This window comes from Ptychodera flava, unplaced genomic scaffold, assembly GCF_041260155.1.
Source record: "Ptychodera flava strain L36383 unplaced genomic scaffold, AS_Pfla_20210202 Scaffold_33__1_contigs__length_2856901_pilon, whole genome shotgun sequence".
NCBI lineage: Eukaryota > Metazoa > Hemichordata > Enteropneusta > Ptychoderidae > Ptychodera > Ptychodera flava.
Window position 1 is genome coordinate 1,931,184 of NW_027248355.1, and position 12,855 is coordinate 1,944,038.

Sequence of the window (12,855 nt, forward strand, 5' to 3'; positions counted from 1 at the left end):
ATATATATATATATATATATATATATATATATATATATATATATATATATATATTTATCACATGAACTGGCCCGAATTCCCACTGTGTGACGTAGAACAGGACGGATAAGAAATCCGAATTACCCCTGTTGTACGTCATCAACCGGAACTTTTTTCTTGCATGGTATTACTATTAGTTTTTTCTTCAAAGTAGTAACTCCCGTTTACCCTTTTACTATTCGTTCTTTCATGGGGAGTTTGTATGTTTAACTCGCCTTGGCTGCTGAGAGGTACCTGGGGATCTTCAGTGTATTGACTACACGAGACGTTCAGAGTTCGTTGGTACTACATAGACTTTATTTCTCTGTAGACAAGCTTGACAGTTGCCATCGCCCAAGATACGCTTCTCCCATAGTCTAAATGTCTTGGGTCCGCTGTGTTCCTCTCTCAATGTTCCAATCTCCTCGAGCAACTCTCTGCTCGTTGTATGTTTACGGATAGGATTTTAAACGTTATCTTTAAGGCGTGGCTAGGATCATACGATAGACATGAATTAAAGATAAAATGATACATCCAATCATAAACCTCACTGTGACACATGTTCTTTTCGTCCTGACTTCCGTAAACACCCTCGTAAAACGGAATTAGCGTTATTGTGCGTTTGTCTAAAAATATGGTTTGTATGCATATCGACTTATAATTGAGATCTTGTTGTTTTAATAACAATTTTACTGGTGTCGATGACCGCTAGGTTCATTAACCTCTGCCTGAGATAAAATATCTCTGTAACAATGGTACCCTTCATGCGGGTCGCGACGTGAACATAGACCGATTTGTCGTGATCGATGCCATGTGCCATGCTCTCAAGACACTTTTTCAAAAAAGGTGACCCGATAAATTCACACATGGAAACATAGAAGGCATGTCCAGCGAAATTTCGAGTCGCTAAAACTATAGCTGTTCCCGAGAATCGAATGGGGATACCGCCGATCCAGTCGAGTCGCCTCGTAAGGCTCAATGTGGACGTCGTACCTGGCGATCCCGGTTGGCGATAAACCTGAAATCTTCACCTCAACGGAAGTTCAACTGAATAAATGAGTACAGTATAATCTTCGGGAAAGCGACATACAGGCACAAGCATAAAGTCATTCGACTAACAACGATAAATTTCCTTCATCATACAAAAAATTCCGTAAATTCTTGCTCGGAATCAAACCTGTAGCGGCGTAAGGTTGTAGCGCTAGCGAAGACATCAACTGTTGAGCTGTAGGCTATAAGCTTATGCATTGCAGCGCTGTGGAATCCGATGTACTTCGAAAGTTGACTCAGACAACACTCAAAACAGAGTTTCCGTCAAGTAAAATTAGGATGTATCTACGGGTAAGATATATGTCACTGCAAACATCAAAATCCTTAAGACGAAAACATTGAAGACCGAGATCGGGATTAACGAGTTGACACCGGCATGGCAGAGACCGGTGACGGCAGCGTTGTGGGCATAAAGTACATGCAATGAGGTACACTCTGTGTGTCATCGAATGGAATCTTTCGCGCTCGCCACGGTCGTAAACTTGTGTGATATTTTGAAAAGCCACGGAATCTCTGAGAATGAGAATTACTGTTTCGATCGTGTCGTTGCATTTACTTCATAAATCTATTTGTAAATATTCTGAATAACTCTGAATACTATGGCTATCCGTCGCTAGCACGATGAAAGTTATGTCCACCGTACCGATGGCCGACTTGCCTTGGCATCGGTACAGCGCGAGACAATGATTGACAGGTTCACGTGACCGAATCCGTATGTCTGGTTGGTGGAGATACTATTTCATGTAGCAAATTTCAGCTTGATGGGATTTATGAATGAAAGTATCTCCTGGGTGACGGGCCGCTTTACTCTTTAAATGAAAGTAATCCGCGTAAGTAAAACACAAATCGCGACGAAATTCATGCAATCTGTTACGATAATTTTGACCCATCTACGTCAAAAGAAAAATAAGAAGACTGTTCATGTGATAAATATATAATCCAATGATATATATATATATATATATATATATATATATATATATATTATATATATATATATATATATATATATATATATATATAATTCCTCTCTATATATACATATTCCATCTTTTCTATCTCTAAAAAAAGCTTAATTGTGTAAATTAATTTTTTTACATTTGGCGCAAGGTATTCCTTGCCATCATCAATGAATCTCATAATTTGTCGGTTGAGTGTCGCTGATTTACCGGTGAATTTGAATGTCTGATCAATTCTAATTCTCGTAAACACAATTAGCTTCATCCTCTCGTGTACCTCCATGCTCCTTGCGCCGAATGCAAAGGAGTGCCTTAGCTGGGTAGTCTGCTTAGTAGATCGATTTTCGGCTCGATTTATCGATCCCGTAGTCGATATGCCCGCCACTGCGTTAGTATTTGGTTGCAGTGGTGGGCATATCGACTACGGGATCGATATATCGAGCCGAAAATCGATCTACCTAGCAGACTACCCAGCTGTGGAGCGCCTGTGGCCGAATGCCCCGAGGAAAGTCCAAGATCAAGAATTGCTGTCTTTTTACTCAATTTTCTTTCATCCATCATTGTGCATGGGTTTATTGCACCAAGATTTCAGTATTAAATTTTTGTCTTTATTCTTTTAACTCTGTAGACCACAAACGAAAGTTGGTTGTACAGCTGACTGACTGCAGCGGCGTCAGTGAACGAGCGTTGTATGGTAGACGCCTGCCAGGCTACGAGCAGCCCTGATCAGTGGTGATCTCACCTGATAGCAATACCACAATCATTGTTGTGGCTAGCTTAATAGCACAAAATAAACTGGAAAGTTCAAATGGACTTGAATACCATAAGCGCCAGCACTATGCGTGTGTTAGCGTTAGTCTTGCCAGGGTCTAGCTACAAAAATGGCAGCTCACCGTCGGTCGTGCGCGGTCTTTTTCTAACGTGTTGTGCGCAGCCGGGCGCTGAAAAACAAACACGTCAGAAAAGCCGGCGCACGGCCCGTTTGCTAAAATAATTGCACCTAGCCTGGGTCATTCTTAGGGACTGGTCAGTTTCTTCGGCCTGGGGGCGGTGGATTCATGGGGAGGGTCACCATGTTTTTGAAATGCCGAATGGGGGGGGGGGTGTCAGTGTATTTTCGAATTTCGACACAGGCTCATCATTGCCTAAAATGCATAGTGTCAGCCACAAATTTCATCATTCAGTTGCATTTTTCGGCGCACCCTTCGGGCGCGTAACTGTAATCAGATATATTTTTCAGCAGCCCCAACTTTAACATATCAGGCATACATATGTCACAGATATCTGTATGTTCAATATTTTTCAGTGTGCTCTTCGAGCACATAACTTTAATATATCAACATTTTTCAGCACGCCCTTCCGGTGCATGACTTTACTATACAAGACATGTATATCAGGGATATCAGGATATTCCATATTTTTCTCCGCGCCCTTCGGGCGCCATAATTTAATAAATCAGCGATATATGCCAGACATATTTTGATGTTTGCTAAGTGAAAGTGTACTGTTATGAAATCTGCATTTTATGTGGAAGGCATGACAAATTCCTGATACTTTTCTGTTCTCTCGATGAGCATTCAGTGTAAGAAAGCAACATGCACAAAATATTTATATATCACTATATATTTGATACAGTGACTTATTTAAGAGATAGAAAAAATGGCAAGATATCTTTCGTTCTCATTGATGCAACTGTTTTCTTTTGTGTCTCAGGTTTTCTGTAGAATGATGCTTTTTATAACAAAAAAAAAACAGTTAAAAGGCAGATTTTGTCATCATAAACTGTGCTTTTATGATTTCAGTGTTGAAAGAAAAGGTCCTCTCAGACACTGCACGAATCAAATTTGGCTAAACTGCCTCTCTATGGCTCCTCAGGAAATGTAATTGGATGGCTTGCAAGTCTTAACACCCAAAATTTTTGATTTACTGCTTTTTCCTCTTTGATATTAATGATTAACATCCATTTCTGTACAACAGTTCAGGACATCTGGTTATGCATAGAAAGTAGGAAATGGATTCACAGCTTATTCAAAATGTACTGTATTCAAACTTTAAGATTGACACTTGAAATTCCTATCTTACACCTGACATGTCAACAATTTCATTAAAAACCAGAATGACTGTTTAAAATATAAATATATAAAAAATATAATACATATATATTATGGTGATAACCGGGAGGAATCCGTGGCAAAACGCGTCCAACAGTTATTCCTTTTTGATACAAAGAAAGAAAAACAAGAAAACGGCTAGCATATACTGTTTTTAAGCTTTTGTTGAAGAAGTGAAAAGTACATGTAAGTTCCTTTTTCATGTTTTTGCTTTTCTCTCCTGTATACGTATAAACGAAACAGGGAGCCCTACTTTCCACAGAGTGGTCTAAGTGCGTCCATTAATTTTACGAATTTTACAACAAAACGAAAAAATGACAGTTGCAGGAAATTTTAGCTTCTTTTTATAACGCGCGTTCTCATGGCGGCGTATTTATCAACTCAAGAGTTTGTTGTATAACGTGGACCAGTTATTGTTATTGTTCATGGTTGGAAGGTTTGTACATAATTTTTTATAGTTTCAAAGAATTTTATAATTATGTCGAATTGCCATGGCAACCTTTCTTGGAAGCTCTGATTATGTTATGCCGAAGCAAAGCGCCCTCTTAAAGAAATTATAGGAAAATGCCCTTTTTTCTAATTTGTCCGAAAAATTTCATTTTCATGAAGATATACGGGCAATATTTAAACTTTATAATACATACTTAATATATAGCCACCCTGTAAAGTTTAATCATATTTAATTAGTCTAAACTCACTGAACACATGACAAAACACACAAGGACGATGTTTGGCAGTTTTAGGGCAAGAGCCCGTGTTTAATAAAGTGATAGCGAGGCTCTTGCTTGCCCAGCTCAACTTGAACAAGTAAACTGCTCTAAGTGAGTCCAATCAAACACTACAATGAATATTGCAAAATTGAACTGTAATACAGTCATTGTCAAGTAAGTGATAAATACAAGGCTTAGAAACTTGTAAAATAAAGTTAACTAAGCTAAGTTGGGGTAGGTGGGAGGGAAAGTTACAGCGGAGATAGAGCAAGAGGTTACATGCAGGCCCCAAGCATATAGATTGAACACTACAATGTACAGAGCATGGCCAGAAGAGGGCGCTCTCAGACTGGTACCTAATTATGTAATATTTCTCATGACCATTCCAAATGTTACCTATAATGACAAAAATGGCATTAATTGACTCGAAATAGTAGAAAATGTAAGAGGAACTTTAAAGTTACGATCAGTCCCTCGAACTCACAACCGAATCTGAAACCGAATCTAAGTTCATTGTTGAATAAAATCACTACTTCCTATGATTGTCTGCATCGCTGTTGGTAGGAAAGTTTGCGCGAGTTCTTCCATCTAGCAACATGTAACTTAGTTTAAGTCAGATAAAGGAAAGGGCCGCAGTCAACATAAACGGGGAGGTATCAACACAAACGTAAATCATTTTACTGATTCTATTTGCCATAATTCCTGTAACTCTTGGCGAATACACCCTTCCTGAGATTCCAACATGTAACAAAAGGTTAAGCAATTTTGCCGCGCGAGGGCGTATGCATGGGATAACGCACTTCCGGTTATGGGGTGGGGCCCATCTACTGCATTCCGGACAATGGCGAGCACAATGGACAATATAAGAACAATGCGAGTTCCTGAACTGCGAGACTTTTTGGCATCGAGAGGGATTACATGTAACAATGCAAGGAAGGACAAGCTTGTACAGTTAGTGGAGTTGGCGATCGAGTTGGACATTCGACCGATCGAGCCGGACGATCGTGAGATTTCCAGTAAAAGAGACGCACTGTGGTCGACGCTCGAAATCGTCCGATAACTTTGCCAGACCCAGCCCAGATAAGAAACTGGGATAGTAACCTTTGTTCCCTCCCACCGATAGTCATCACTGATGTAATGATATACCTATGGGATGTTTGTCAGTGGACAAGAGAAAGAATGGCTCAATATCGTAAGGATAATGGTCATCTTCTCTTCGCTGATGGACATATCATCGATGTCAAGCTCCACCGAGCTCCAAACTCTGATTACATGTACGTCATGTCTGAGTGTGTCCGGGAGACCTCACAGCGGGAAAACCATACCGTACATGGTTTCTTCTGAAAACGAATTCTGAAATCATATCGGGAGGCTGCAATTGTGTTGCGTAAGTGAATTTCAGTATTTTTATGTTATTGTCATGTCATTTATTTTGCTATTTTTGCTGAGTAACGGAGCTCGCTTGATCTGGTTGAAACTACCATCAACCCCCGGGCCCCCCAAACACTAGTCCGTATTGTATGCTATGTTGAACCTATTATTTTGTGAAATATTTGACGATACCAACATTTATTCTTAACAGTGAACATGGAACTTGTAAACATTGTGTTGCACTGTTATTCAGCTTGCACGACTTCGATGGACGTCACAAAGACAGAAGTACAGAAGTGGCGACAGACGTTACCTGTAAATGGGATAAACCCCGCAAGGTTTCAACTCCGATGGACATTGATGATATTGATATGAGAAAGGACAAGTCTAAACCAGCTAAACCTCGGCCGATCATGTCAGCATATTATCCAGGTGCCATCCGTGATGAAGAAGCAGACAAACGTTTAACAGATTTTATTCGACAGGGAATATATAAAGCGGCTCCCAAGGGGTCGTGTTGGAATATAGCACTTGGTCCACCATCGCGAAGTGATGAAGAAGAAAATCCCAAAACGATCATTGAACTGGGCCAATCGTATAGTTCTCAAAGTGATGGTGATTTCATTAGCTTTATTAAGGGAGCCATAACAACACAGGATGCAGATAAAGTAGCATTAATGACATGTGAGCAACGTGATAGTGAGGATTGGTTTAAGTATAGGCAAGGTCGAATCACTGCTAGCATCGCACATGACATAGCTCATATGAGAGAAACCAGTGATGATAATAACTATATTGTCAGAAAAATAATGGATGGTAAACCACTAGAAATTCAATCTGCGCATGTACAATTCGGTGTAAAAAATGAACCAGTAGCCAAACATCTTTATTGTCAGAAGACAAAAAAAGCACATAAGAAATTTAAGTTTGAAGATGTTGGTTTGATGATCAGTATGGATAAACCGTACCTTGCCTCTAGCCCTGATGGTAGAGTGTCATGTGCCAGCTGTGGTGTTGGCCTTTGTGAAATAAAGTGTTCAAGTAAACATCGCGATGTAATCCCTGTGAAATACCTACTGTAGATCCCACATACCACGTGTACATGGATGAAACAGGTACACTCTGCCTGAAAAAAACATCAAAATGGTACACCCAAATACAAATGCAACTTGCTACGTGTCAACTACAGTGGTGCGATTTTGTACTATTCACGAGAAAAGACACATCAGTAGAGCGTATCTATTTTGATGAAGAATTCTGGAAAAACATTGAAGGCAAACTTGATTTGTTTTATGAAGGTTCATCGTACCAAAAGTTGTTGCTGAGAAATCTCAAGAAGATTAAATAAAATGTAATACCGGGGTTGTTTAATTACAGTTATTGTAATCACTTCTTTATTTCACATGGCTTCATAAAGTACAGAGGCGACTACTGTTATTGAATAAATATACCTTTATTTAGAACTTAGACAAAGCTGACATCAATATTGTGCATGTACACTGCTTTTAACTTTAATTGCTACTAGTGATAGTGTGCTGGTGAATGATAGTGTGTTCATGCGTACATTCTGCGTATTTGTTCACTTTTTTTTTGCAAAAGTGGATCCTGAAAATTACATATGCCGGCAGCAACTACAACCATTTGATGACTGATATTTTTTCATAGCTATTGGCAGTACTTGTGAGAGCATACGGAAGTTTTTCATTCTACCTATTGCCCTCTCCACATGAATTCTTAATCTAGCTATTCTCCTTGATTCAACAAGCTCTTTTGCATTCAGACGCTTTCCCTTTCCTCCTGGACCCTTACGAGTAAATGCAGGTATGCTTAATTTCACTCGTTTAGGTAGAAGCAGGTCCTGAATATTAAAACCCCTGTCAGCCATCACTCTATCACCTGGTTCAAGTAAGTCTATAAGACCACTCTGTGCCGTTATAAATTTATCAGAAACATTCCCACCCCACAGCTTGGATATAAAATTGAAAGTTCCATCAGGAGCTACCCCAACAAGGCACTTGTACGTATTGTGTGATTTATACGAACTGTAAGTTGTACTTTGGGCGGTGGGTGTTCTTGGTTTCTCGATGAAAAATTCCGTACAATCTATGACGACTCTGGTTCGAGGGAAATGTTTCTTGAAAGATGTAGGTGTTCCCTCGTCAACTTGCTGTTTACTTAGCCAGAGTGTGCGTGAAAAAAAATTCCCAATCAAATTTATCCAAGTTATGAATATTTGAGACACACGAGTTGTGGAGACACCAAATAGATCGCCGACAAAAAAAGACAACAGTCCAAGGCGAAATCGAATTAAAGTAAGCAAGTATTCTTGATATTTTGTCAACTTGCGTTTCGGTCCTGGTTTTTTGCCCCGTTTTTGATACCTTTTGTCACTCAAGCTGCCACTGCCGCTCCAGTACTTCAATAATGTTTCAGCATCACATACGCAATCAAAGAAACAGTTCAATGAATCGAGGCTAGGAAAGCCGGTATACTGTTGAACCGATTTGTCAGATTCAAGTACTTTCTCAAGTAGTAACTCGCGACGTAATACGTCCTTATCATCAAATTTGCTCGCAACTTTGAACTTCCTAGTGATTTCTTCGCCTGTTAGGTCTGTCTGCGTTGCAATTTCACGGGTTGAAGTCATTTTATGATTGGGCATTTCTGCTTGTGAAACATTAGTACGGTGTGGAACATTTCGTTTGTTGGCTTCTCCGGCCTTGGATAAGGTCGTCACACGAATCTTTGCAATCCTGTTAGAGTCGACTTCACATGCTTCTTCACCTTGGTCCCAATACAAATGTAGTCATGGTCGTGTGGGGACTTGCTCACAGTACCACTCTTCAATGATCTATACATTTCTGTAATTACAAAAATAGTGCAAGGCAATTTAAAAACCAAAAACAAGATACTGTCCTTACATGAACTTTCTTTGTAATGTCATGCAATGGTCTGCCTCTGATTCGTTGCATGTAGGCTTAGTATAAGAAAATAAAATGTACTTGCACTTGTGCTTTCCCGTGTACGCCGAAAAATATTTTTCTAACTTGAAAAATTTACAGCTTTCACATTTATAGAACGAACAAAAAGTGAATGGCCATTTTTCCAGTACACATACACAGTAAGTACAGATTTATCTAAACTTACTAGAAGGTGGTTCTTCCACACCTAACTCAACTTCCAATCCAACACCAGCGTAGCGATTTTCGGCGATCATGTCTACTTGCACAACTTGGTCATCGCTCTGGTACTCAACGATCTGGACATCTTCGGACACAGGAAGCTCGTCCCGCACGGCATCACGACGTTGTGCCAGCTTCCGTATAGCACTTGAGGAGCGAGGGGTGGTTGGCCGTCTCCAGTTATTATAGGCGAAAAAGAATGGGTACAGGATACTCTTCGGTTGGTCCTTTGTTACTGGGGAAATGTCTTGAACAAACGCGAGAGTAATTATTGGGAGTCCAATCGTCCTGACGGCGAAGCATAGCAATCCACTGCTGGCGAAGTCGAGGGTGTTTCCTGGTAGGAAAGGCATGAAAGGTCACGTCGCTCAAGCCTGGGTATTTGGCGACGTTTTTCTTTTTACGCAGACTATTTGTGCACTCAGGCGCCGCACAAAACCAATTAACCATTTTAAGCCCGTCTTGCACTAAACAGCTTTCAAAAATAATGCAAAACTTAGCCAAAACGAAGGAAATCTTATAGCGGTACGTCTTGCTTCGCGAGCGGAAGGGCTACAGTTTTGGCGTGGCTTTGATCCCACCCAAGCAGATGCGTTGACCAGATTGTGACGTCACAAAGCGCCCTCAGACGACGCAACCGCTCGCTTTATTGTATCTCAGGAAGGGTGTATTGGTTTAGGACGAATATTTCGACTGAATAAGTCAGCCTTCATCAGCTGTTGTGTCATTGTGAAAAGTGCGATGATTTAACAGGTCCACTGATTCAGTCGAAATATTGTACAGAAAGCAATTCGCTCTGAGTTACAGGAATTACGGCCAATAGAATATGATTCTAGAGCAAGGAAACGATATTTCATTTGTATTTTACTGATTGATACTTAAAGTAGCTACATTTCATTGTTTGCACTACTGTCGAGTGTGACAACGTGGTATAAGCATTTGCTGCGAAGGTAGCCGTATACGATAACTGAATCAGAGCTTCCAAGAAAGGTTGCCATAGCAATTCGACATGATTATAAAAGAAATTCATCGAAACTATAAATAATTATGCACAAACCTTCCAACTATAAAAAATAACAAACTGGTCCATGTTATACAACGAACTCTTGAGTTGATAAATACGCCCCCATGAGAACGCGCGTTATAAAAAAGAAGCTAAAATATCCCTGCATCTGTCAATTTTGCGTTTTGTTGTAAAATTCGTAAAATGAATGGACGCACTTAGACCACTCTGTAGAAAGTAGGGCTCCCTGTTTCGTTTATACGTATACAGGAGAGAAAAGCAAAAACATGAAAAAGGAACTTACATGTACTTTTCACTTCTTCAACACAAGCTTAAAAACAGTATATGATAGCCGTTTTCTTGTTTTTCTTTCTTTGTATCAAAAAGGAATTATTGTTGGACGCGTTTTGCCACGGATTTATACATTTTGTGTGTATATATATATATATATATATATATATATATATATATATATATATATATATATATATATATATATATATATATAATTTATGTCAACCTTTTGTTTTACAGTTGTCGTGCGCTTGGGGGGTCACCGTGTTTTCGATATTTGGAATGAGTGACGTCAGCCTGTTTTCAACATTTGGAATGGGGGGGGGGGGGTCAGCTACTTTTTGACATGGGCAAACAATAATCCACTGGGCCCCCTATATACATATACATATATATATATATATATATATATATATATATATATATATATTATATATATATATATATATATTATATATATATATATATATATATATATATATATATATATATATATATGACATATATGTATACATATAAAATTTTGCAGCTGCATGAAAACGAGGTTGAATGTAAATCTCGAAAGCGAGGCTCAGTGTAACATTTCGACCTTTATCCAAGTATGTATGTATATATGTATGTATGTATGTATGTATGTATGTATGTATGTATGTATGTATGTATGCGACTTGAATGTTCACGTACCGCTCTAACGTGCTCAATATTATGTGAATGCATAGCTCGGAAACATAGACTTGGATTGTCCCGTGTTTCAGATATTTTGCCTTCGTACGTTTTTCCAACATAAAAAGCGACACTGACCGGAATCTATGATAAACAGTAGGTGGTGTTGCCGCGTAATTCTGTTAACAAAGGGCTTGGTTTGGTGCGATTAAGGTTGTCTGTGCCTCGGAAGTGAAGATTTAGTATTTTGCTCAAACTACACTCAAGGAAATCTTCAACCATTGTCTTACCAGACACACATAAAAAAATAGGGGTTCCTGTGCAACGATTGGTACAAAATAAATGTCTTAACATTTACCAATGATTGAAATTGAAAATTAAGAGGCGCCAAATGTAAAAAAAAAATAATTAACACAATCACGCTTATTTTAGAAATTGAACAGATGGAAAATATATATAGAGAGGAATTTTTAATATATATATACATATATATATATATATATATATATATATATATATATATATATATATATAATATATATATATATATATATATAAAATTTATAAGCAATTAATTATAACTTATTTACAAAAACATACTGTGTAAAACCTTGCCAGTAGGACCGTCATCTTCAAAGGGGTCCTATAACAACGTAAAAATACTGTACACAGCACGCTATAACTACAATATGGCTTGACGAACGACAAAATACGATTAAAAGTATTTAATGATATTTTACATAATGAAATTATATTCCTCTCTCTCTCTCTCTCTCTCTCTCTCTCTCTCTCTCTCTCTTCTCTCTCTCTCTCTCTCTCTCTCTCTCTCTCTCATTGATTTAGACCAAGGAAATTTTTTTAAACTGCGGTGCCAACGTAGCCTCAACAGTAAATCTTTTCAGGGAAACGTACCCCGATGCAAAAGATTACATCATTCACTCATTTGAGATTGATGCAGGACTGAGACCATATTTTGCATATTATCAGGACAAAGGTCACACACTCCACTGCCCTGTCGGTGTTGCTGACATGGACGGTAAGGCTATACACTTTTCTTGCACGTGCATGCTTTTACTCAACTTAGGATTACATGCCCAAACATTTCCAACAGATTTCAAGAAATGATTAAAAAGTTCTCTATGACGGTTTTAAACTACATAGGCACTAATAGATACCTTGACATAATCCCCTTTTGATTAATGTATAAAGTCGACGTACTGTAGGAAAGCATATTGTCTTAAAGTCGCACTGTTCGGGGCAGTAGCTGTACTTTTATGCTTCTTTGACAATTATGATTTCGACTTAAGTATAGTATTTTTACTCCCCAGAGCATATTTACATACACAGTATTCAGCTTGTAAAAACGGCCTATAAGTTTGTTGACTGAATTTATAGTGCTATGAGTTGAATACAGGTCAGGAAAGTAATAATTTAAATGTGATCAATTACAGCGAACCATGGGCGTGTACGAGGTTTGTTATGACTTAACTTATA

At 38.7% G+C, this 12,855-nt stretch overlaps 1 protein-coding gene across 2 annotated transcripts in view; it reads left to right on the top strand.

The window, feature by feature from the left end:
• The window catches only part of LOC139127569 (uncharacterized), a 99,025-nt gene that overhangs the window by 42,877 nt on the left and 43,293 nt on the right, over positions 1–12,855 (top strand). The window contains exon 3 of one of the 2 annotated variants that reach the window (XM_070693474.1): positions 12,205–12,397. The exons of the other annotated variant lie outside the window; for it this stretch is intronic. Within the exon in view, the coding sequence (XP_070549575.1) occupies positions 12,205–12,397 (193 nt within the window). The remainder of the gene's footprint in view (positions 1–12,204; positions 12,398–12,855) is intronic. 2 annotated transcript variants of the gene reach the window in all.